Source organism: Caloenas nicobarica, chromosome 6 (genome assembly GCF_036013445.1).
Source record: "Caloenas nicobarica isolate bCalNic1 chromosome 6, bCalNic1.hap1, whole genome shotgun sequence".
Lineage (NCBI taxonomy): Eukaryota > Metazoa > Chordata > Aves > Columbiformes > Columbidae > Caloenas > Caloenas nicobarica.
The window spans coordinates 21,850,187-21,865,695 of NC_088250.1; the positions used below are offsets into that span (position 1 = coordinate 21,850,187).

General features: G+C 37.1%; 1 protein-coding gene across 1 annotated transcript in view; it reads left to right on the forward strand.

Moving 5' to 3' along the window:
• STK39 (serine/threonine kinase 39) overlaps nucleotides 1-15,509 on the forward strand; it is a 102,246-nt gene that overhangs the window by 80,933 nt on the left and 5,804 nt on the right. Inside the window, exons 14-15 of the mRNA XM_065637826.1 lie at nucleotides 528-580; nucleotides 2,468-2,536. Of these exons, the coding sequence (XP_065493898.1) occupies nucleotides 528-580; nucleotides 2,468-2,536 (122 nt within the window). The remainder of the gene's footprint in view (nucleotides 1-527; nucleotides 581-2,467; nucleotides 2,537-15,509) is intronic.

Below are 15,509 nucleotides of genomic sequence, written 5' to 3' on the forward strand. Positions count from 1 at the left end.
CAGTGAAAGAAGTTACGCATTTCAAAACAGCTTTATAAACACTGTGCATCAAACACTGTTTTTCAGCATTTAACATTTGCTAGATACCTTGTCTCTTAAACAAGCATCTCTGTATACACGTGATCCCAGATAGGGAGCTTTAAGCCCAAGTGAGTGTTTTGTTACTCTTGGAGAAGAGGTAATCCATACGATTCAGACTGTGTTAAACTAGTCGAGTCAGTATGGCAGTGTCATTTGAAGATAAAAAAGTAAATATTTATGAGAGGACCTTATTTTATCCTTTAGGTTACCAAAGGCATTTTTCTTTTTAAGCACATCTTTCTGTTAGTATTCCCCAGAATACTGCCATGAAATTGTGATGGAGTCTCTCCAGTCTGGGTGCTTTGAGAGAATGATGTTTTTCAAGTTGAGGAAATTCACTTTACAGAAACTTGGTTGCCAATGCCACAGGTATTCTCTGGGTGTAGGAACTGAATAGTCGTTCTGTTCTTCGTTACATTTTAATGTATACATTGAATGTTTTTCAGGAACTCCAGGAAAGAACTTAATGATATACGGTTTGAGTTTACTCCAGGCAGAGGTAAGGCTCCTTCAATTGAATTATTCTCTTAGTGCTCAAAAAGGTATTTCAGAAATTGATTACTGCTCATGGTTAATACAAACTACTTCTCTGGAATCTTTCCTACTGGGTACAACCTTATATTGAACTTCACTTGAACAAGAATAGCAGATGTATGTAAATTCTAGTGGCAAGGCAGCATAATATATACTATATATTAGAAGACTTGATTCACAGTATACTTGATCAATTTCATGCCTTACTGAAATGATCTATGCGGCATATAAGATCTTGCATAGCAATATTTACAGCTTTGGAATTTCCATTTGCACATTTGGAAAGTATCATAGGAAACAGAATACAGAGCCATAAAGTGTATGTGGCGATGGTGATAATATTTGAGTTCCTTTGCCCTTTTTTAATAAAAGAAGTTCTGTTAACACGTAAGAAGTGCACACCATTTTTCAAATACTGTTTTCAGCTGGAAGTTGCATCTCTAGCTTTGGTATCATCACCAGAAAGAAATTCTGGCATTGGAACTTTACTGCATGCTTGTAGAACTTGTATTGGCTTTCTAGTGCCAAGAGTTGTAAGAACTCGTAAAACCTACAAAGTATTACTGGAATGAAACGCACAGGAGGCTGATATTTTGAGTAAGAAGGTATCATCCTTCTTACATAGCAACCCTTTGAACTATGAACATATTTTATATTTTTCAAAATTCAGTATTCACCGTATTTAGAGTAGCCCTCAAAGAGCTTCTACGTAAAAATGAATCCAGACTGGAAAAGGTGTCTCTTTTCCTGTAAATCACGGTACCTTTCATGTGCAGGAGTTCTATGCATAGATATACTCTCTGTTGCCTACCTGCATTTCTGATTGATTCTGGCAATGGGTAGTGATGAAAGAGATCTCTTACTTAATTGGGCACAGAGCATTCTGGTTTAGTCACTTGTCAAAAGAATTTCTTAAATATTCTCTAAGCAGTTCCAGAAGCCCTTCAAGAATTCTTACTTGGTCAAAAAATAGAGGCTATGGCACAGTAAAGTACATGAGGACTCTTCCTAGTGGTGAGTCCCTGAGGCAGCCAGAAGGCAGCTGTGATTCTCATTGTCAGAGCTCCCCAGAAATTGCAGCTAGCTCCACAATATTGTTTTTTCACTTGTGTGTGCTTCTTGAGGCAGTAATGCAACTGTGTAACTGCCTCACAGCATGTGCTCCATGCACGTGTTTGGTGTTGAGGCCACAGCACAGTTGAGACTTAGCTGGAATTCAGGTTTGTTACTGCTGTTTCCTCCTACTTACCCCTAAGCCTTCTAAAGTCTCTCCAGGAGCAAGTACTCATCAGGGGGACTTAGGAATTAACCCACTCGGGTACAGCAATTGATGAAGAATCAGTCCAAAGCTCTGCATTTCCTGGGTCACAGTACTTAAAAGCTATGTTAAATCTAAAGCTTAAAACAGTGACTGTTCTTGTAACTCCTTTGCTGGTCACAAACGACAAAGCCTATATAGCATGTCTTTATCTAGAGATGCAGAACAACGAAGGCGATAAAGAAAACAGTGAAAACAACACCAAAACATAGTTTATTTTCTTGGTTGTGAAGATACTTAACTTGTAAACTGTGCAGGAGTATGTAGTTAGATAATAGAGGAGAAATGTTGGTGCCCAGGAAAGGTCTGTAGGGGGTTTGCAATGAATCAAATCATCACCTCATAGGATTTGCTGTGCAGAGGCTGATAAGATAATTATCTTTTTTCCTCCTAATTAAAGATAATTTTGAATTCAAGCCTGCCTCCATGGGTGTTTTGGAACGAAAATATATTTTTGTTAAATTGCATTGGATGACTGACAGTTTTTGTTGTTTTTGTGGGCTCTCATACTTATTCATTTCACCTTTTGGACAGACACAGCAGATGGCGTTTCTCAGGAGCTGTTCTCTGCAGGCCTGGTTGATGGCCATGATGTAGTTATAGGTAAATTACATTTTTGTTTGCAATTACGCTCTTGTGACAAGTTTGTGTTAAAAAAATATTAAAAATGTTTTCTCTAATGCTGGTTTTCATAAAATCCTTTTTGTCCTTATTTTGCTTTCATGTATGTATAGTTCAATCAACAAGCCAATTTTGATACCAGTCCAAGGACTGCTTTTGGAAGTCAGAACTCTTTAGTGGTTTGAGATGGATGATATAATATAGATGTCCTGAAGGATTATTTTCAATTCAATGTTTGTTCATTTTTGTGCTAAGTTAATTTTTTTTGTTTAACAATAAAATGATTTTTTCGGTGGGTGCTTTGGCAGCTCTGAAGTTAGTAAGTATTCTGCTTGGGTTCATGGAAGTAGAAGCAAGCCAGAGTTCAGGATCTACAGAAATTACACCTAGAGATATTATTTCTATGGTAAAAAAAGGATAATGAGAAATGTGTTCTGGCTGCCGAGAGGAAAGATACTTTTCTATTTTTCTTTTTTTCCTCCCAATGAAATTCAGTGCCTGGCAAGGTTGATTAATTTGGAAGTGCTTATTTCCCTGCAGTTCATTCTTTTCTTCTGGTCGCTCAAACCAGTAGATATATGGTAACCAAAATCAGAGGGTGGCTAGTAGGTGCTAAATGTGTGAGAACTGAATCGAGGAATACTAGCAAATCAATCTTTGTGTTACAGGCGAAGTTCATATCAATGGGTTCAGATATCATTACCATGAATGGGATTTGTTATCATCTTTCAGGGGAGTGATAGGGCAAAGGCAAGTCATGGCTTTAGTGACGGGTCCTTGAAAAATCACGAATATTTAAATAAGTAAGGTTTTCCTTAGCAGTCTTGGTTAGAGACAGTATATAATTAATTAAAAAAAAGCTTATTTCCTCGCTTAGTTCCTGCTTTGAATTGCATCAGACTTTGATTTTTAGCACTATGATGATGGTCCTTTTTGTGCTTTCCTGTTTGTCTTTTTATTATGGTACTAAAAAAATAAGGAAATAAAATTTCTTGTATATAATGGAAAGCATTCAACTGAAATTTAATTTCATTAATTATAATAAGTTTATATGTTCATTTTTCTGGGGTGCTGTAACTTACCTCAAGTTCCACAGGCACAAATTCTTGCATGACTTTGTGCTAGAATTTTCACTTGTCTGCTTCACTTGTGAAGTTGTTCAAGTTTTCAAATATGTTTGGACATTGCTTTCTTCCTAGAAAATGACTTTTGAGTTCATGTTTTACAAAAGAGAAGTTCTGCCAAATGTGACTTTACTTTTAATTTAAAAAAAATACAAGTTGGACATAATTAAGCATATGTTTATGATTTGCTTTGGGAAAACTGGCTGAATGTTGTATGGGCATGGAATAATACGATTTGCATGCAAGCAGGTTATTGTGAATTTCAGAATTTCACTGTAGCAGTGCAGTCCTAAGGAATGTTTCAGTCCCATAGTTTAAAGCAATAGGTCATACAAGAGAGCAGATGGTGCTGAAAATGTAAATCTGCTTACAAAACTAAATTTCTGTGTAAAATGATTTTGCCACCTTGTTCACGCAAAATTAAAAGGTTTAAGATCTTCCTAAATAGGAAGAGGGGAATAATATAGATGACAGGGGTGTCAAACTCATTTTCGCTGGGGGCCACATCAGCCTCGCGGTTGCCTTCAAAGGGCCAAATGTAATTTTAGGACTGTATAGATGTGACTACTCCTACTACTCCTAAAATTACATTTGGCCCTTTGAAGGCAACCGCGAGGCTGATGTGGCCCCCAGCGAAAATGAGTTTGACACCCCTGATAGAAGAGTTTGGTTAACCCTCTTCACCAGAAGAACTGATTCCATTAGCTTCCAGATTGAAAGTAGCTGATAAATTACCTTTCACTTTTCAGCTGAAGCATGCAGAAATTCAGCCTCTATAATATAAATGAAAACAAAGTACTGAGATAGTCTCATAAAAGTTGTTCTTGTAGTTTCTTTTAATGGATGTTGGAATGTGTAGAAGCTGGGAGAAACAAGAAAGGTGAAAATAACTGTGCCTGTGTTGAACTCAGCAATTTGTTGGGGTAACAGCTGATTTTCTGAAAGGATACTTGGAGTCAGCAAAAGCTGCTCTGGAAAGTACGGCCATGGCATACGTGAGCTGAAGCTGTTAGTGGGGACCAGCTGACATCTAAGTTTTCTAGAATTTGCTGCTAAGCATCAACATGCTTCACCGTTTGAGTCTTGCTGGATTTGCCTCACTTAACACAGACCTCCCAGGAAGATTTCCATTCTGATAAGCAATAAGTTCAGCCACTTGTTCTGCAGAGAGGCAAAAATCCCATCTTGCATGTTCAGTTCTGGCTACGACTGACTGGTTTCTGTTCTTACTGACAGTAGCATTGTTTCACAGGAGGTCCCTAGATCCAGGGAATCAGTGCAGAGAATTTTGTTTAAAAGCAGAGGGGAAATGAGTCTTGGAGCTTATATGTAGGCATTGGTATCCAGTTGATGAGGTGTTTTTATGCAGTACTGAAGTAGCTGTGTTATTCCAGATCCTTCATATGATTTATTTTCAAAATACATTTTGAGACTAAATATGCCTCTGTGTGTATGTGTAATATATGTATATTAGCTAGTAAACATTCATCTAGTAATCCTATATTATATTTTTGACACCATAAAGGAAACTCAAATCATATCAACAGTCAGTTCTGTTGAAAATCACATCATTGCAATCCTACTTCATCATTTCAGTGAAGCCTTAGGCTATAGTTAATCTTCTAGAGGCCTTGCTTAAATTTCAGAACCTAAAGGTGTATTTACAGTTATTAAATTGCAGTTTATATATATAAAAAATATTTCCCTTCTTGGATGCTGCTTAAATAAAAGCCTGGATACCCATGCCATCAAGAAATGTGCAGTTGCCCTTCACTATATTAATGTACCTTTATTTTAGGTATTTTTGTCAAAAAGTATCTGTGAATACCTTGAGCTTCACGGAGGATGTACCTTCACTTTTAAATCCACCAGACATTCGCTACCTGAAAATGGATGTCGGTCTGTGGTGTTGAGCCAGACCAAGACATCCAGTCCATAAGCAGAGAACAGCTTTTAGTCAGAACAAAAGCTTCCTGCTGAAAGGCCTAATGTGTTTAGGAGAACTAGCTGAAAACCCAATAGATCATAGTTTGAAATGAGATCATATTTTGAAAGTAGCAAGGTTTTAAATCAACATCTTGAATTTTTTCTTGGAAGTGAGAATATGATAGAAGCCACAATAATTTGTCTGTGGGTTTTGGGGTGGTTGGATATTTTTCGGGGTGGGGAGAGTGAGATAACCTTTTTATTTGGTGCCATTACTGCAATAGGTAGACGGGACTTCAAATGGCATCTAGAATTTAAAAAATCATGGCTGTGGATGGCTTATTTGGCCATGAGTGCAGAGAACATGTATCTGACCAAATCCAGAGTGACGTTATTTGAAGGGATGTTAACCAGTAAGTAATATATATGGTTCCAAATTAGTCATGATATTAAAGCATTTGAAATTGAAGCATCTATCTTACAGTATCCTGTCTGCTGATGCTGAAGGGACTTTCATACTAAAATGGAAGGACGAAAAAGCAGAACCACAGTTTGTTAGTATGCTGCCTGTAACAACATCTTGACTCGTAGTGGCACTGATAATCCAATCCATAGAAAAGCCAAAGTTACACAGTGAATATCCTTTTGCTTTCCTTGGTTTTGCTCTGTGTTTGCTTATAACTAGTTTACTTTGCTGTCTTGTTAGATTAATTGTCTTTGAAACTGAATGAAATTATGCCTTTTGTTCAACTAATTCCAGGTTATCATCTCGCTGTAACCAGGAAATGGAATAGTACTGCACAGGTAGAAAAGATGTTGCACTAATTTTTGTCCTCAAAGAGCAGTAATGTTGCTAAGGGTAGGTGACCTGGGTAGCGCTACCATTTGAAGGCAGCATAGGTTTGTCATTTAGTATCAGTAATATTCTGAGATGCACTGATTTTTGTAATCTTTGAGGGAATTTGTCACAAGTTTTTGTTGTTGTTTTTCTTGTCTGTTTCTTCTTGTGGTTCAAACTGAGCAAAAGAACTTTTTTTTTTTTTAGTTAAGTATCATGTTTTTATATGTTCCAAAGTTCAATGTACCCATAAACTTTCTAATGAGAAGAGGCCTTTATAGACCCTAACAATTAATTTCAAATTATAGAGTAAATACATTGTGATTGCTTTTTACTGTATTATCCAGAAAGGAAACTTACAGATTTAATGAAAACCTGACTATATTTTAAGATATTTTGTAGAAACTCTTATGCCTTCCATGTGTACACATAGCTCTGTATCTCTTCAGTAAGATATGCACATGCATTACAGATAGGAGAATATTTCTAAAATCCCCGAGGTTTAACTAAGACTTACATATTTCAGCACATCTGGCTCATTTAGAGCTAACACATTGAAGGGTGACTCACATTGACTAGACTGCTGGGAGTTCTGGGAGCTTGAGGTACACCCTCTGGTAATCAAGCTTTGCATCTAAATTGTGCCTTCAAAGTTATTTAAACTATATGTGTTGTACAGAAAAGGTGCACTTGAGAAAGTATATGGTGTGAAACTGGCTGGTTTCATGCAAGTTCCCACCTTGCTGAATTTTCATTGTGGCGGAAACGTAGAGGTAACCTCAAGGTGAAAAAAACATTATTGTGTTAGGTGAATAATCACTGCTGCTGTAACAGGGATTGTGGCAGAACTATAAATATGTGATGTAAGAAATTCTCCAAGCATGCAAAATATTCTCTACACATATATGCTTATTTACGTATCACAGTAAATGTGTTTATCTTGTAGCCATGATCAAGTAAATATCAATTTTTAGTTGCTTTACGGAAAAAAAAGCAACAATAACAAAACAAACAAAAAAACCCCCACAAAACAAAAACATGGAATTAGCAGTTGCATTCAAAGAAAGTTCCTTTTTTCAGTGTGTACTCCACCAGTTCCTACTTAACTGTGTAAATGAGGAATAAATCCATCTGTTAATTGGTGGGATTAGTTTGGGTTTCGCCTGATGTGGCCTGAAGTGTGTTCCCTGCCCGCATAGGCCTGAATTGTCGTTTTGAAGTCTTTCTGTTCCAGTTTAAAAAAAAAAGGGGGAGCGAGAGAACTGTGAGTTTGAATCAGAAACTGCAAAGACAGCAATGTGAGTAATGTTCCTCTTTCCGATAGTAATTTAGTTGCTGGTATTTGTTTCCTTGGCATTAACTTCTCTGCAAGTGGTTAGTATGTCAAAATAAGGATTTATTGAGGTTCTTCAAACTAGAGGTAGTCTATTTCAAAACCTAACTCCTGCACATCAGGGAGTCTTTTCTAAATATATTTTTCCTTGTTTCAAGTTTCACATATAAGGTATTGAAGTAGCTTTGCTGCTATTTCATCTTGTTAATAGTTTTGTCAGAACAATATCTATAATTCATAGCAGAACTCGGGACAGGAAGAGTTGTGAAGATCTGATGGGGAGAGGAGATTACTGAGGAATAATATGCATAGCAGAATGTGACCTGCCTTATTTCTACATAGACCTACGTTTCAACTCTAATCCAGCATGATGAAGGCATTTGTTAGTGCTGGCTTCAGTATCTTGATGACTATCAAACTGTTGTCAAAACCTTTGTCTGAAAGCTACCACTTGCTTTCTACGTTCAGTCACTGGCAAATGATTTTTTCAACCTTGTACTCTGATTCATTCTTTTGTATAGAGAATTTATGAGCGCAATTTACTGTAATATCTCAGGCTTGTTAAATATCACTACTAACAATGTTGGGCAGCAGGTCTAAATTTTTATTTTAAACGTTCATTTGAGACTAGACTGAGGTTTGGAATGCTCAGGGTCATAAAAATTCTTTTCTCAAAATGAAGGGGAAATAATGAAATATGTGTATACTCCTCCCCCATCTTGCTGGATAGTCTACCCCATTAAACACATGCAGAATCAAGCTCTGAAATAGATAAGCATTTAAGTATCCAGATGTATTCTACTTACATTTTCATAACACTGTTTTAAATGCATGGTGGTTTGTCTAAGTGTTCTTCGCATACTCTGGGGGAAAAAAATCAATCTGAAATATCAACCTTCTATTTTTTCATAAGTTTCTGGGAAAATGTACGATTTGCCAGTTATATTAATATTTTAATTCAATCAATAAAAGCAGTTATCACAATTTCAGGATTTTAAATTTTTTTTTTGGGGGGGGGGTTGTTTGTTTGTTCGGTTTTGGGGGGTTTTTTTGTTTTTTGGTGTGTCTCACAGATTGTAAAAAATAAAACATTACCTTGGGATCCGATATCCTTACTAAATAATTGAGAATTTGGGAGCTCAATGATGTGGTTTTGGAATTGAAATAGGTAGATTTCTAGCGCTAACTTATTTCATTTTCCATTTTTATACAGAGCTCCTGTTTCATAAAATATATTGCTTCTGTTGGGTGGGAATTTTTCCATCAGCTACCTAAAGAAAAATGAAATCTTGTATCTTTCTCAGTCCTCAGTTTTCCAGTTTTTATCTGTGACCCCTGGATATTAATACCCCATGTTAATTGATCTTAATGCGAAAACATTTGAGATCTACTATTATTCCGTAAACTCTTATTTTTTTTCAGTTTGAGAAAGGATAAATGTTTGAATTTGTCTGTAGAGGTCAATCAGAGACATATGTCTCTGATGTCTCTTCCATGTCTTTGCCTGTTCCACTACTGAATAACATTGCATAACTGGTTATTTGTTAAAGCTTCAGTCCCACTTCTTTTTTCCTCCCATCCTATTTTGGAACAAAATACTCTGCTGCCAAACTACTAGGTAATGTCCTTAAAAATGTGTAAAAAGATGTGAACTAGCCTAAACCTTGGTTGTCTGTATAGAACGAATACCTAAGTTATATCGTCACAGATTTTGGTACTCACTAGGGGTAACACAACCTGCACCTATGAGTATTCTGTGCATAATTTGAAGTATTGCTTGCCTGCTTTCTTTACTATGGCTGTGTATTGGGCCAGTCTTCGGGGGGTGAGGATGGTTTTACTTGGCACAGTTCTTCCTCAGCCTGGTACTTCATACACACATGAAGCAGCATACACACTCCTGGGCTTACCATGTTTACAGTATTGGGGCTCAGAACCCATATGAACCACAGGGCTCAAGTGGTTTTAATAATTACTATAAGTGGTGGGAATTGCACCGTGAAGTGGTCGTCCTGTTCATAAGGATGCTGTGGGAGACCTTTTCCAGTCTCCCGGTGTTCCTTTCAAGGGAGAAACGCTTTGGCTCCTTGTTGTCCTGTAGCTGTCCTCTTCAAACTGTGTCTTCTGATTGTGAGGCTGCAAATGAAGCTGTTGGTTATTAAAGTATCAAATGTTGAAATGGAGATAGTTTCCACTGTCTTTATCTATCTCTACTGATTCAGCAATGTGCTTTGAGAATTCAGGCAAATTTGTGAGCCTTAATCTCCCTTTGATAAATTCCGAATGACAGCCTCTTCATAAATAATACATTTCTAAATGTTTTTCATGTTTCTGCCTTGTCAGTGTCCAATAGCTTCCTCAGAAGAGAAGCTAGGCTTGCTGTTGATCTTTCCATTTTCTTTTATTTCTTTCTTATAACAATCATGTCGAGTTCCTTGCAGTCCTCTAGCGATAAACACTTGTTAGTTAGCTGTCACAGATCTCAGAATGCTTTAATATTTCCATCCAACTGTTCTCAAGCAACAAAAACAAAAGAATTTTTATGACTAGCATCCTGCATGGGCGAACTAATGGAATCATGCTGCACTTAAAAGACCTTTTTGCCCTCTCTTTGGAAAGCTTTTTAATCTTTCATGCACATAGTTCGTGACCTATTAGATAATAATGAGAAAGTCAGATATCTGGAGGAATTGTTACTAAAATCTCTAAAGGTTGATTGCTTCAATTATTTGCACAATATGCTATAATCCAGTGCTAGCTAGGGTTTAAAACTTCGTTTTGATTTTGTTATGAACTTGCAAATGCATGAAAACCACTGTGCAGTATGAAATATGAATGAATGTATATATTGCAATGAACCTCTTGCAATATGTGAAACTGCTTCAAGAGCGTGCATAATAAATTCAGCCCTTTGGAGGAAAGCCTTACCAGCAGCTGAATTTTCCGGAGTGATAAATTCCACTGAAAAGTGTTCCCTGTCACTTGGGCATCCTGCTTCCTAAGACCCACACAGGAGAATACAGCATTAATCATCAAATCAGTAGACTCCCAAGACAGTTAATTATGTAGAACTCCATGTATCAGATAACAATGGCAAAATATCTGCCTACAGTTGTGGAAGAGGTGGTATTTGAAACAATCAGCAGGAAATCCAATAAATCTGTTGAGCTTTGGGTTTGGCCTCTAACAGTAATACCATTGATGACGTAAGGAGCAGTTGAAGGTGGCTCTTTCTTATAGATTGAGTTTTGGACTGTATAAAAATGATATCACTTTTCGCTTATTAAAAATACTTTTCATTTTCCCAGAGCTCATAATTTTCCAGGTTTTTTTGTGACAGTAATTTTGTGCCTGAATAATGTTTTCCCTTTCCTCACATCTGAATTTCAGGATTATAATGTTCAGTAGCTTTGCAAACCATTGAACGTAAGCGTACTGTCAGAGGTTCCCCATCCACTCTTCACAAAATGGAAAAGCAGATGAATCATTATTCATCTGAGAGCACCCCAGAAATATAATCTCAAGCTTTAGATTCTGCTTGTGTCTGGTTTTATACCAGATGGCTCCGGCTCAGTTGGCTGGGTCGGCATTGTGCTGGAAATAGTTCTACTGTACTTCATATAGCTTTATTTACTGTCTCATTAATTTTAACTTTTCCAGAAGTTTTTCCTATTCAGAAGCTATTAGGGTTAGGTTTCATGCTGTGTTGAGAATTTTAAATAACCAGGCAGAGTCTCGTCATATCACAGGAGCAAAACAGCTATTTGAGAGTGCCCAAAGTATGGTTAGTCTCTTATATTTATTTGTGAGCTTGAAGATGGCCATTTTGTTCTGTTTCCTCAGCTTATATTGATCGCTTATTTAAAAATTATAACCGATGTGGTTGGCCAAAACAGTCATATAGCAGAGAGTGATTTGTAGTATATGCTACATCAATATTCATGCTAGAGGACTGTAGTTATGTGGGGTTTTTTAATTTATTATGTCTGCAATTAGCAGCCTGTGTTGTGTATATTTAGATGCTGGGTTTGACCTTTTATCCTATTGCATGTTTTGCAAGTGCAGACACTCATTATGACGGAGTGGCACAACCATTTGTCACTGCCTAAAACCTGCAAAAGAACCTGGGATGATTTGTGGTGCAGGGGCTGATTATCTGTCCTTCAGAAGCCTGAAGAAAGCAGGAGGGCACCTCATTTATTGTTGTAAACAACAAAAAGCCTATTGTGCTAACTGCTGCTAGCGTTGGAAGGGCTTTTGCTCCAAGGCATGATTTGAAGTATACTCTATTTACTCGAGGTTACTGCTGGCAAAGCTTTTTCCATCACCACTTAATTTTTTCCTGCAGTTATCTTGTTCATGTTTCTTCTTCTGACTTTTATGGGAGCGTAGCCATAACATCTTGAGAAAACACTCCGCAAGATAAAGTTGAGTCTAGTATATCCAGGCCATGTAGAAACAGTCAATTCCCAAGAGGATTTGAAATTGTCAATTAGTGCCGCTTTCAGGCAAACTAATCTCCTATGAATTTCAGAAGTACAACATCCAAGGCATGACTTCAGAGTACTTCAAAGAAAAATGGCTTTGTCAATAGGAAATGTAGTATACTTAAGTTAAGATAAGGTGTAAAGTAGAATCCAGAGACATATATTTTACAACGCCCTCCACTTTTCCAAATAATTAAAGTATCAGTGGAGAGAACGATTCCTGCCTCTAGAAACTCCTAATGTGAAACTCCTTTTCACTCGATGGGGAGCATTACTGTATTAAATTGACTTTGTTTGCTGACTTGCAATAGAAGAATTGTTGGGAGCGAGGGGGAGGGAGAGGAGAGGTGGTGAGAGTGGGATATTTTTTTTTCCCTCCTTAGTTTTTGTAGAGGTAGTGTGGCTTATCTATGTTTAGAAACTTTAGGCTCGTTTTTTGTATTTAAGCCAAGCTAAAACTTTGTACGTGAACTGAACTAGGAGGGTTATTGAGTCTTGACCTCCTAAATCATTCACCTTGATGAAAAGAGCCTAAATTTAGCAGCTGGGGGGGAGATGTTCATCAGTAAAGCCTAATAGCACTTCCACTTAAAAGTAGTTGTTTTTCTTTCTTGCCTGATGCGATCAGGAATCCTGAGTAGGGCTGAAGAGTATTAGCAACTGCTTGCATGTAAGAACATTGTTTACTGTTGTGAGCGTATGTCTGGCATGAATTTCTCAGTGTCTTTCAGGAGACTTTGCATACTTAGGGGTCCAAACTGCATATGTTTAGTAATAGTCCTAATTTTTCAGAAGTGTATTCATAAGAGTGGTTAAGTCAGTTATATTTAATGCAACTGCTGATAGGTTAATGTAATTGCATTTAAAGTAGGGTGAGTATTCCACTCTAGAGTATGTTGTTCTACTTGTAATTTTGAGGATGTCTGTACTGTGGTTAAGATGGGATCCCCAAACTTTCTGGAGACATAACTGGCAGGCACTGCAGGCTGGCTTTCTGGAAGGACTCCAAACTGCTTGGATGGCTTCTGCTGCCTGTGCTGCAGGCTCTGTTAGTATTCCTAATGGAAGTTAACTAAACTAGAGATGCCATGGGCACCTGCTGTTCATGGGTTACTGCTGGTTTTCCTAGCTCACTATGTCAGGCCCAAAAAATTCCAGTTACCAGTTGAGCCCAGATCTTCAGGGTGTTCAGGTGCAGAGAGATGTGCCCACTGCTATATACTTACTGAGGTCCTAGAACCTTCGGCTTGCACTAAGGCAAAAAGGGTAATGAATGGCTCATCCCAAAAAAAAAAAAAAAAAAAAAATTAAGCACATTTTAAGTAGTTTCCTGAAATGCAGACTTAGGTATCCAAATTCAGACAGTTGCCTGTAATTGTTGGCCCTAGCAAAACACAAGGGCTTAGAAAAATGAAAAAGGTACCAACAGGACTGTTTGGGTTTGCTAGGTAATTACATGCACATATTTGATTCCCTGTTGATGTTAATTACTTACGCTTTCAGATGTTGCAAAAGGGGCAGGCCTTTGGGGGATTTGCATTCACAGTGGCTTGATTGAATGGGATTAATGACAATATTTGGCAAAATCATTTTTATTGCCATTCTGTAAAGACCAGAAAATGTAAAACACAGAGTACCAAAAGTCACAAGTGAAATGCTAGTTTTACTTGAAAAATGTTGAATGCATATAATTGAAATTGAAAAGATCTCTCTGTAGAAAACTGCAGGTGTCACGATTTTTTATGTAAACTTGTATTCTAAAATTATGGACTCTGCAGGTCTGCTTTCTCATTTTCAAGCGTAGCCTGAAAACATCTGGCATTACTCCCTTAAATCCTCCTAATCTTCTGTTTGATTAAACATGTCCCACTCTAGTTATGGCTCATCAGCAAAGCAAAAATAAAGCATATTTCATATGCTTGCTTCAGATGTTTCTCTAGCATTTTATATCTAAAAGTTTCTGGCTTGTATTCCTATTAAAAGTGAAGACAAGTGAACGAATAAAACTGTCCCCTGTAGCCTTTTAACAAGCACTGTTCTTAGAAAAGCTGTTTTCTTGAAGAATGGTGTCACTCCTTTCCGTTATGGTGTTTAATTAATGGGAAAAAAAAAAGGTTAACTATTTACATATATTGCTAGTTTATGTTTTGCTATTTTTGCTTTGAAAATTTAAATGTCTTCTGTGGTAAAGAATCAGCAGGAAGGTTAGGGGTTTGAAGATTTTGATGCTACTTGTGAAGTCCTCAGTGCTGCTTTCCACTGTGTGGTAGTTCATTAAAACACTTGCTGATAATGGGCTGCTGTTTGCAAGTGCAGGAATAGAAACTTCGCCAGGAACTGCCTAAGGGCAGCTGGAAGTTCTTGCATTCAGGAGGAACAGCCAAGCAGCATGTGGACTTGCCTTAATGGTTTGACGGCTGCTCAACATGAAATGAAAGGCTGCCCCTCCTGAAGACGAGCATGCATTTGAAGCTCATTCTTTTGTAACATTTTTGTAGTAGGTGAAGTTAGAAATCGTTGGATTTAGGACCCAACTCCAATCTGGTTTTGTAGCACCGTGTCTCCATTTCAGGGAAGCCAGTTAATACTAGCTGGAGAATTCTTTCCTTTTTTTTTTTTTTCTTTTTTTTTGTTTCTCAAGACTTGTTTGACAGGGATTTAGATAAGCCAGAGCTGCTCTTGAGTGTATGATTGTATTTTATAGATTTTTTTTTTTTTTTTTTAAAGACATAAAAAATTGAAGCTATTCTATTCTGGCTTCAGGAGCTATGAGGCTGAACACTCCTTTTTGCCTGTGTGTGAGGTTCTAATTATTAAGTAATGAAAAGCATTATCTGTATTTGCATGTATTTTATCAGGTAGGAGGTATTGCAATAAAATTGACCTATTGGTTGTGAAAGTGAATTGTGTGATTAAAATAAAAACTCTTTGAATGACTAAAATAAAGAAGATTATGAAAAATGAAGCTTGAAAAACAGAAGAACTTTTTGTCATAGTGCCAGGAGTTGAGTTCATTTAACTGTGAAGGTTAATCTTTTCCTTTCTGAAAAAGTGTTCTCTACAAAATGTACCTTATGGTTGCCTTTAGGGCTTGTTTTTAGTTTCAAACAGCCTTTCATCTACAGTCAAACCTGTTACAGGTGTATAAACAATCCTTTTTGCTATTTCAGTGGTATAAAGACAATGAGACCCTCAAAAATGTAATTTACATTTAACAGTGGTATATTGGCCTAATCATTTACTTCTC